We start from the raw sequence: 10,452 nt of genomic DNA on the forward strand, positions 1-10,452 counted from the left end.
TGACGTGATGTTTTGTCCCTTTCAGCAATGGATGGAGTGCCTTTTATGATTTCGGAGAAGTTTGCCTGTGCTCCTGAAGGGGTGAGTTGCCTTCATTGTTCTCCCAGTGTCTGAAATTCATTGTTTCATGGAAAGCGATCACAAAACATCAACAACATTACCTACTCCTGGGAGCTGTTCTGTTGTGGGGCCAAATATGTACCCAGTGCTTGAGATGGGCCGAGGTTGCACATCACAATAGGGCACTTCTAAAACTGAATTGTCCTGGGATTGGAAGATTTATTGCCATCAGAAATAGGAATGGCAGTGGGACTCCCTGGTGCTGGAAGCATTTCTAATTTCTTAGCATAGATTGTAAAGAAGGCTGCAGATGTGGAGTTCTGGATTTAACCTGCCATGGGGATGGCACAGTGCCATCAGCTTTACTACTTTCCATGGGCACCCCAGAAGTTGAGGGCAGTAGTAGTGGCAGGGTGCACCCCAGTGCTGGCAGCTCTTGGAGGCTCCTGCCTGGCTGTGGGGCGAGCTGGAGAGGGCACTGGGTGCTGCCTGCTTGGCACCAGGCACTGCAGGGCCACACCAGCAGAGCACACAGAGCACACAAAGCATGCCAAGAGCAGGGCCAGGGCAGAAACCCTGGTATGGGTTCAGAGTGACATTTGAGTGTCACTGGGCCAGTACTTGTTAAAGTTTATGATCCAGAGCTCAAAGTTCAGCATCTCACTACCAGTTCCTGAATCCATCCGATGCTAAACCAATATCTCTTTAAAAATCAGTTTGCAAGAAGCTGTTAAACCATCAGCTGTGTCTGATTTTTCAGTAGCGCTCTGGCTTTGTGCTTTCTTCTTCCTGCTGACAGGGGATTTTGCACAACCCTTGCTTTCTGAAAGGGTTGTTTATGGGCCGTTATTCCCAGAAAGATGGAGTCCCCGCTGCGAGGACAAATGCAGAGAGATTAGGTCGTGCTAATCCTCCCAGCGGATCCTTTAGACACCATTGCCACCATATGGTCAGTTTGGTCGAGGCTTCCCACAGCCGGTGCCTCTCACACCTCGCTGCTGCTGCCACAGGAGTCCGTGGGGTGTTACAGGCTGTGTCCTGCAGTGGGAGATGGTGGCAGATCTGTCTCTGAGGTGGAGATGAGTGTCGGCTGTCCCGCTGAGGGAGGAAGGCATTGGAGCTGTTGGCCCCAACCCACCGTCTGCTGCTTCGCTCTCCTGGTGCAGTGGGGAACAGGGCCATCCCTGTTTGCAGATGGTGTCTCTAAATCTCTGGTGATAGAGTGTTTGCTGACTTTAAACAAAACAAACCCAAAACAACAACAACAGCCACCACCCACCTAAATTTGACATTGTTTCTTTCTTGCCAGATGCAGCCTGTTGATCTCCTGGGCATCACAATCAAAACCCTTGCAGAAATCGAAAAGGAGGTAAGTGGTGCCATTCAGCACTGAGCAAGTCACAAGAGCTTTGTTTACTTCGTTGTAAGATACTTTTTCTTATGGAAAAGGCTTCTCTTGTCTTTCCCAAATCACTGAGGGGGGATAAAATCAAGCAGTAAGCTCAGGATCAGGGATGTCCTCTGTGATCCGTGCTGAGCAAAGATGCTTTAGGTGGTGCATCTAATTGCAGAGTTTGGGGCCCTCTGTTTAATTCCAGATGTCTGTCTTGGTTAACCTTTCTTTCTCATGAATTAACAACAGATAGTGCAGGCAGGACACTGTTAGGTGCCTCTTGCATGTCAGGAAGGCAAATGGACTTGACTCAGCAGTATCAGTGAACACCTTCATCAGTTTTCAGTTTGGTGATGCTGTTAAGTTGTTGTCAGGGGAACTGGGCTGCATTTCAGTGGGTGTGAGTGTTTGAGGAGCTCCGGGAGGAGGCAGCCACCAAACCAGGGTGGTCCCAAGGGACCATTCTGCCACGTGGTGCTGAGGAGCTGCCTGCTCTGCAAAGGTGGCCTCGCAGACCAGGAAGAAATTTGTCTCAGCAGCACGTACTTCTTCAGGCACCATTGGTCAGAAAGACCTTCTCCTGTGCCAGCCAGCTGGGTTCAAGGCATCACAAAACTGCCAGACTGCTCAAAGTTTCTCCACTTTTTGATTCCAGTTGTGACTCCAGTTGCCTAAATCCATCCTCTTCTGCCTGGAAGTTTTGTCTGAGTACAAGAAGGTGGTGGTCGGTTGCCAGGGCTTTTGCAGGCACGCAGTGGGCCTGCAGTGGTGGCTCTGGAGATGCTGCCTGACGGGGCAGTGGCTGACAGAAGCACCTTTTGCCTCAGGTGCTGCCATCCTGCCCCGTGGCACATGTGCCGTGCCTCTGCTCAGGACTGCCTGCGTCTGTCAGGAGGAGCCCTGGGAGCCCCTCTGTGTCCTGCCTCCTTCCTCGCTCCTGCTGGGAGCTGGCCAGGGAGCAGATGGTCTTTTGGCCAGAGGGGAATCCAAGTGGTGCTGGATTTGCTTCTGCAGCATCTCTGTGTGTTACCTGGTGTGGAAGAGGTCTGGCAGCTTGGGGGCTGCCTGGAGGGCTGGGCTGTGCAGCCCTGCCTGTACCCTCACAGGCCTGTGGAGTGCAGGGACACCAGCACTGGAATCATTTGTGTGGGCCAGGGAAGAGAGGCTGATACCTGCTGGCTCTGCCACAGCTCCTGCTCCATCATAGGCTGGTGCATTCCAGAGTAATGAAAAGTATGTTTATGCAGCCCATATTCCTTGATGAAGCATCTTGTCTGCACATAGAGAGCTACACATATAAATATTGTGAATTTCAGCATGGCTTTATTTCCCTTGCAAGCAATAGCACCATTACAGCAAATCTTCTGGATTTCCAAAGCAGCCAGAACATTCTCCCTGGAGCAAGATGCCTTGCAAAAAATATTCCCAAAGAATTCCAAGAGTTATTGTTCTCTGTTGCCACATTTGCAGTTGTATGCACCCATCCTCCAAGCTGCAGGCAGCTGAGTGACAGGACTGCACCCTGTCAGGAAAACGATGGAAATGGGCGCAAATCCTGGACTGCACCCAGGCTGCTGTCATTGCTCCAGGGTGGCACAGCCATGCCCAGGGCGTTGTGTGGAGATGTGGAGTATGAAGAGGTGGTGCAGCACAGGTGTGAGCGGTGCGTGCTGTCGCTCGTGGCTGCTTTGGTGGGTGCAGGATGGACAGCAGAGGAGCAGAGCCCTGGCAGAGCTGTGGGGCTTTGTCCTCACTGTTCCTGCCTGTCCTGGCCAGGGCAGCATCACCAAGCGGGCACTGGGGCAGGTGACAGCAGAGGTGTTGGCACTGTCACTGCGGCTCTGCGGCGGGTGCCGAGGTGCCCGTGGCTGTGGCACAGAGGGCAGTGATCCGGCCACACATCTCATCTTCCTTTGAGCTTGGTGGGGAGTAAAAAGTCTAGAGAGAGCCTAATTAGTAAAGCAAGCATCCCGTACTCATCATTCCTTTTAAACTGACAGGGAAAGCAGTTCGTTTAACCACTGAATTGCTACAAGTTATCATGGGCTGCTCTTCACAAATATATTTAATGAAGAAGTTGTAAATCTAGAAGAGCTTAAAATTTTAATTTTCCACAGCAATATTTTTTCTTGTTCGCATGTTTGTAGTCAATTCTCCAGAGTGCAGTCACATGAAATGTTCTTTAAATGAACATATTTGCTAACTGGCATGATTTCAGTTTTTAAAACATTGGTTCCAGCAATTAGGAGTTTCCTCAGTTCCCCAGTGACTGGAGAGATTCGTCTTGATTATAATTGCTCTTAGCCACGCATATCTAATTTGTGTCTTTTTAAGTGTTAATTAGTAAACAGTTTGAGCTGACATCTTTATGCGTTTGGGTGTTGAAAAATGACGCCTATTGCGAGCGGCGCGGGGCGGCGCCGCCACAGGGAGGGGCCGCCGGAGGGTGACGGGCACGGCCCCGGCACAGCCCCCGAGCTTAGGCACAGTCTCGGCACAACCCCCGAGCCCTCGGCACAACCCTCGAGCCCCCCTCACAGCCCCAGCCCAGCCCCCGGGCCCCCTCACAGCCCCTCAGGCCGCCCCGCCCGGGGCCGCCCCGTTCCCGCCCGGTGGCGCCGCCCGGCCCTGCCCGGCGCGAAGCCGCGGCGCCCCCTGCCGGCCCCGCGCCGCCCCGTCCGCCGGGATGGGCCCGGGATGGGACCGGCGGGGCCGGGATGGGCCCGGGATGGGCCCGGCGGGGCCGGGATAGGCCCGGGATGGGCTCGGCGGGGCCGGGATGGGCCCGGCGGGGCCGGTCCCGTGTGCTTGGGAGGAGCAGGACCCCCCCAGCTCGGCGCTGCACTGGTGGTCTCCCGAGCTGGGACGGAGAGGAGGTGTCAGCATTGGAGCAGAGGCAGCACAGCCCCGGCACAGCCCTGGCACAACTGACACGGACCTGGCACAGCCCCAGCACAACTGGCACGGTCCCAACACAGGCCTGACACAACCCCACCTTCTACTCAGATGGTGTAGACCTGGCACAGCCTTGCACAGCGGGAACAGTCCCAGCACGGCCCTGACACAACTGGCACAGCCCCAGCACAGCCACAGCCCAGCCCCGGCACAGCTGGCACAGGCCTGGCACAGCCTCAGCATAACCCTGGCACAACTGGCACAACTCCAGCACAGGTGGCACAGCCCCAGGCCAGGCGCCAGCACAGTTGCTGGTTCCAGGGTCACCTCGCTGGCAATGCGTCTTGTGCCCTTGGCCGGCTGGCAAGGAGTGGTCCAAGGCCACAGGGAGATGTGTTTGTGACGTTCCAGGGGCCACAAATGGGACTCTGGGAGATGTGTGGGAGGCAGTCCCCATATGAGGCCATTGCAGTGGGTGTGCTGTGGTCACGGGCAGCTCCTGCCCCGGCAGCCCCCTCGCACGGCGCTGCTTCGACTGCCCACCCACCGCGGGTGGGCCCCCGCCACCTCGGCCTCTCCTGGGGTGCCCTGGCAGGGGCCAGGGTAGCCCAGGGCCTGCGGGGTGCAGCCACAGCGTGCCACGAGATGGCACTGCTACAGTGCACGCCAGGCACTGCAGCTCCTGGGCTCCGGGGCTGTCCCTCGGCTGCAGGAGTGTCCCTCGGCTGCAGTGACATCGTGGGGGTGCAGGGATGTGTATGTAGAAATTTTCACCCACCTTGTCAAACCAAAAATGTTAATTCTGATGGTACTGGCTTGTGTATAAAACCTGCCAAGGGGAATCTTTCTGAGTAGCTGCTTTATGTGCAGGATGAGTGTGGTCATGTTTGTGTTAATGCTGGGTTTTGAGGGAGGGGGTAAATCCTACCTGGGGCAGTCGCTGCTGTGGGGTCAGGTGATGCCAACAGGCTCACCAGGTATGGCCCTGCCTGGGCCAGCTGCTGCCAGGCCCAGTTTTTACCACATTCTTCTGCTCCTTGTATCATCCCACCCCAGGCACGAGCAGTGTGGCCGTGTGGCTTCATGGCTGCACGGTCACCTGCCCTGGCCTGGGCTGTGTGGGTCGGTGCCCCAAGGTTCCTCTCTCTGCTTTGCCCTGCAGTACGACTACAGCTTCCGGACGGAGCAGAGCGCGGCGGCCCGGCTGCCCCCCAGCCCCACCCGCTGCCCACCCGTCCCACCATCCTGAGGGGCCCTCGGCGCCGGGGCGGCCGTGTGCGTGCATACTACTGACACCCAGGACACAGGACACGGTGCTGGGACCGTCCTGGCACAGCTCCGTGCGTCCGGCCACCACCCTGCGCTGACCACCCCCTGCACACGCCGCTCCACACGCCGGGACCCCCTTCGGCAGCTGCACCCCCACACACACTGCTGCAGACCCCTCTCCATGTGAGTACAGGACTGGGAGCCTTGGTCATCCCCACTTTGTAACCCTGCTGCAGGACAGTCACAGAATCCAGAGCTGTAGCAAACCCTGCAAACAGAGCTGGGAGCTCGCAGACCATCGAGAACTCTCAGCCCTAAAAGGAGCAGTGGAAGGCACGGCTGGGTGATGCTGCCCAAGCTGCCGTGGAGCTGGTTGGCTCTCGATGCCTTGCAGCAGGAGATCCCTTTGGTGCTCGATCCAGTGGCAGCACTGAGCTGCAGCAGGTGCCCCATCCCTCTGCCAAGGTCTGGGCACAGCAGTTCTGCCACAGCCAGGATCAGCCCCCCCATACACCCACTACAGTCACTGGATTTGCTGGAGCTGGGGGAGCTGAGGCCACTGGCTCATGCCTGTCTTGGACTCTCCCTGGGCACTGGCAGGGCAGGGCAGGCAGAGCGCCAAGGTGAAGCACCTCCGCTTTGCACAGGGTGTCTGTGTGTCCATCTGGATCTAGACCAACAAACATCCTGTGTTTCTTTCCGTCTGGATGCTGGCAGCACCACGCTGGCAGCACCACGCTGGCAGCACCCTGCTGACCCGGCCGAGCTGCCTGTGGAGCCAGGACCCTGCTGACAGCTGGGATGCCATCACCTGCCCGTCACTCGAGACAGTTCTCATGTGCCCCGCTAGCTGCTAAAATAAAAGAGATGTGCCTGTTCCCTGGGCACTCACAGGGAAGCACTGAACTCTGACGTGGCGCAGGATGAGAGTGGGATGCATTAAACCCTGACCTGAGCCCCCTGTGATCGCTGACCTGGGCTCACTCCCGAGCCAATGCATGTCTTGGAGAAGTCTGTTGCTGTAATAAGTTATTTACAAGTGCCCATCTGACTCCATGCTGCTCTTTCAAGTCTCTGCTGTAAAACAAAGCTACATCATGGCAGCAAAATGGCAATTTTTGAGTAAGTGTTAAAACATACGATTTTTTATATTGTAAAATAGTGATTTCCTGACCCCACTGAAATGCAATTGCCATGGTAACAGTAACAGTGTTGTCTCTCTCAGCCTGGGTCATATGTGTGCCCTGACCCGCTTTGCACTGCCTTGGATTGATCTGGCATTTGCTAGTTGCACAGAATGGTGACTAACAGCAGGTTTTGTACTGTCAGCTTCTATTTTTTATTTGTACATATGTAAAATATTTCTTGTCCAAAGATTCATTTCTGGTTTTAAGGCACCGCACCGTACTGCTGGGATAATGAGCACAAAATACTGTAACATTCGAGACAAACTGAGTCCAGATCTTTGCTTCAGCTGCTTCCAATCAGGTAAATAATTTTCTGGAGCTGCCTCTGTAGAGCAGCCATGTGGTTGGAGAGCAGAGGCCAGTTTGGTTGCAGGTGTGTTAGTTTTGGGCAAAAGAGTTAAGGCTGTGCCATTTGCACCAGCTCTGGAGCCTCGTGTGACCCCCTGGAAGTGCTCGTTTACTTGGAGGTTGCAGCAACATTTTTAGTTGTTATTTATCCTGCAGGAAAGAAAAGCCAGACCTCACTGCCAGGCTTCACAAAGGCCAGATTGATGATGCCGACATCGACAAATGAACATACCATGGCAGCCTGGTCATTCGGCTCAGGTTCACTTGAAGTTCAAATCCACTCCACGCTGTAGTGCTGTACCCATCTCATCCATCTCTTGTCTGTCTGTTTTTCTGCTTGTAATTTGTTCTGTAGTTTTCTGTGACATCCATTTATAGCCTCTCCTGTGGCTCAGTGGTCACGGCAGGTAGGCAGGACCTGTCTGCAGCGGTGCATTCCTCAAGCTTTGGGATGAGAGCTGACCTTCCCTGTTCCCAGTGGAGGAGCGAGGGCTGCGGGCGGTGCAGAGCAGCCAGCACAGTCTGCAGAGCTCCAGGGGCAGTGCCTGCCACTGGGAGATGGAGAGACCGCTGCCAGGAGCCCTTCCTCAAGCTGCCTCTTCCCCTGTGAGGGCAGGGCTGCCTGCACAGGGCCAGGGGGCTCAGGGAGGAGTGGGTTCTGAGAGCCACCAAGCCCTGCACTCGGTGCCACACTCCCTGGGTATGTCTGGGAAAATGGGTGCAGAGCTTTGAGTCCCTTCTGTGAGATTTAGCTTAGAGATAAAATCGGTGCTTTAATGTTTTAACCAACTGTTAGGTTTGCTCAGCTGCCTTGGAGATAGTGAGCTCAGCCTGCTTTGCAGTGACCTGCAGGAGACACTGGGTGCTTGAAACACTGGCAGGACATGCTGCTGGGGCAGGCATCTACATCTTCAGGATATATTTGTAGTTACTTCTCTGACACTGGGCCAGCAAAGCTGCTTAGGGGTGCACCTGTGAAGAACCTTGAGAGGTGAGTTTGCTCTCCACAGTGCGATCCTGCACCATGGCACTGCAGGGACACCCTGTTCCAAACGCACGACAGGGCAGGTGCATTTCCTCTGGGCAAATGTGGCAAATGCAATCAAGGTGTTTGGAGCAAGAAGCTGCAGCTGCTGAGAGCCAGCTGAGCTCTCAGCCCTGCCACTGGCTGGAAAACTGGGCAATTCCAAAAGGGAGAGGGCTCGGAGCCAGTGCTTGAAAGCACAGCGAGACACACAGTGCAGGGTGATTGAGTGTGTCAGCTTCTCAATCCACTGCTCAGAGGAAGCTTTGTTCATTGCACCGCTGAGTTCCCAAGATCCAGAGTGTCAGGTCAGCATTTCCATGGGCAGGTTTTATTGGCTGTTCCATAACTTTTGTACTCACAGCAGCTCATTGCAAGGCTGGTCCTTGCATCCTCGCAGAGAGTCCTCCGTGCTGGCATGTACCATGGCCAGTATGAGCATCTCTGCATCTTCCTCCCTGTCCAAAATGCGACTGTGGAAGTATTGGCCCAGGCAATAAATGTTCAGGGAGCCTGATGCGGATGTTATCTGGCTGTGGAGAAGTCTTCTGGAGCACAAGGGGAGGGGATGAGTCAGCGGAAAGCAACACAAGTGGATTTGCAGAGCTTTACCAGATGTGCTTGGCTACCTTGCCTGAATTTGTAGAACAAAACTGGTCTCTAGGTAGTTCAATCTTGCGGCTGATGGAGAAGTTAGTTTGCCAAATTATCAAGTATCTGCAACAGAGACAGAAAAGCAGCAATAAGGGGTTTGCTTACTGTAAAATACACCTTCTGATGTGAATTTGTAGTGACATGCTGCCTCCTGGGTTCCCCACAGCAAGAAGCTGGTCACGTGCCAAGGTGACTCGTGCCCACCCAGGCCAGGCTGTGCTGTCTGCTGTGTTAACCATAGAAAGGCAAGAAATTAGAACAGAAAGTGACGTAGAGTGTGAACTTTGTGATAAAATTCAAGTGTGAACAGTTGTAGTGGGTGTCTCCCCTGTGGGAGCACCTGGTAGCCTTAGTCCCGTAGGAGTAACTTTGTCAGACTTTCCCTGTGGCTGTCCCTGGTGTGCCTGCAGTGTTTGTCAGAGGGTCCCTGGGAGCCTCCTGTGCAGTGAGAAGTTGCTGGTAGTCTGTAGCCTTGGGCTTGTTTGGTTTCACACCCACCACTGCCCCTTCAGTGTTCTGAGCTCTCCAGGCTGAAGGTGCACACTGCTGAGCCTGGAGAATTCCCGGCAGGGGCAGGCACGTGCCAGGCAGATGCCAGTGGCAAGGGCATGCATCTGCTGACCTTGGAATCTCCTCTTCCCTGGGGCCCTGGGATCTCCTGGGGGGAGGGAAATCAGGATGTGGTGCCTGCAGAGCTGGCTGGTCCCATGTTGGCCCTCACCTCCCTGCTGCCCCAGGGGGACACAGGGTCTGTCTCCCCAGACGTGCCCGTGGCCTCTCCCACGACAGCCCCAGGAGCCCAGAGAGGTGTTCCCACTCCTCCTGAAGGACAGGCACGTCTTGCTACATGCAGATAATTACCTCAGCCTTGGAGCCTTGACTAACAACCAGGAATCCCTCCCAGCAGTGGGAATCCCTCCCAGCAGTGGGAATCCCGGCAGGGGCAGCCCAGCGGGGCTGGTGTCACTCATCCCGAGCCAGATCCCCCTGGCTGTGGTGCAGGAGGAGGGGAGGCTGCTCCCCTGCTCACAAACAAGCTCAGTGAGGTGCTGCTCAGTTCATTCACCACAGGGAAACCAAACACTTTGGATATTCTGGTCATTTGTTATGAAATTGTTTCCTAACAGCAACAGATTTAAATGTCATCATGCAAATGGCAGAGAAGAATCTTTTATGCAGTTGCAAAGTGGTTTTCTAAGATGGTTGGGTTATTGAAAGTGATTTTACTGTGCATTAATCTTATGAATGTTACTATGTTTTATATTTATTTTAGATGACCCTCCTGTATTTTACAAAGGGAAGTTTCATTCTGTGATAACTCAGTCTGTATTCTTAATATAATTTGTTAAATGAAACTTGTTTTAATCAGTTTATTCTCTGTGCTTTGTGTTTTAATTTTCTGACTGAAACAGCTACCTGGATTGGAATGGTGAATTGCAGGGGTGGCAGCACGATCCCCTGTAGGGAACATGCTCTTGGTTTGGGTTTTTTGTTCTTGGAAATTGGATATAAAAAGCCTTGGAAAATCTGTCTAAAATGTCTTGCTCCAAAGGTATGCTGTGAAGTCAAAAACAGAAGTCAACCCAGCTCAATTTAAGTGTTTTATGGGGCAGGATGGGGCA

General features: G+C 54.2%; 1 protein-coding gene across 2 annotated transcripts in view; it reads left to right on the forward strand.

The window, feature by feature from the left end:
* Nucleotides 1-10,203, forward strand: part of MVB12B (multivesicular body subunit 12B) — a 61,596-nt gene extending 51,393 nt beyond the window's left edge. For both annotated transcript variants that reach the window (XM_027687483.1, XM_027687482.1), the window contains 3 exons: nucleotides 26-81; nucleotides 1,370-1,429; nucleotides 5,511-10,203. In XM_027687483.1, the coding sequence (XP_027543284.1) occupies nucleotides 26-81; nucleotides 1,370-1,429; nucleotides 5,511-5,597 (203 nt within the window). In that variant the 3' untranslated portion in view covers nucleotides 5,598-10,203. The remainder of the gene's footprint in view (nucleotides 1-25; nucleotides 82-1,369; nucleotides 1,430-5,510) is intronic.
* The last annotated feature ends 249 nt before the right edge of the window (nucleotides 10,204-10,452 follow it).

Source organism: Neopelma chrysocephalum, unplaced genomic scaffold (genome assembly GCF_003984885.1).
Source record: "Neopelma chrysocephalum unplaced genomic scaffold, ASM398488v2 Primary Assembly neopelma1_74, whole genome shotgun sequence".
Taxonomy (NCBI): Eukaryota; Metazoa; Chordata; class Aves; order Passeriformes; family Pipridae; genus Neopelma; species Neopelma chrysocephalum.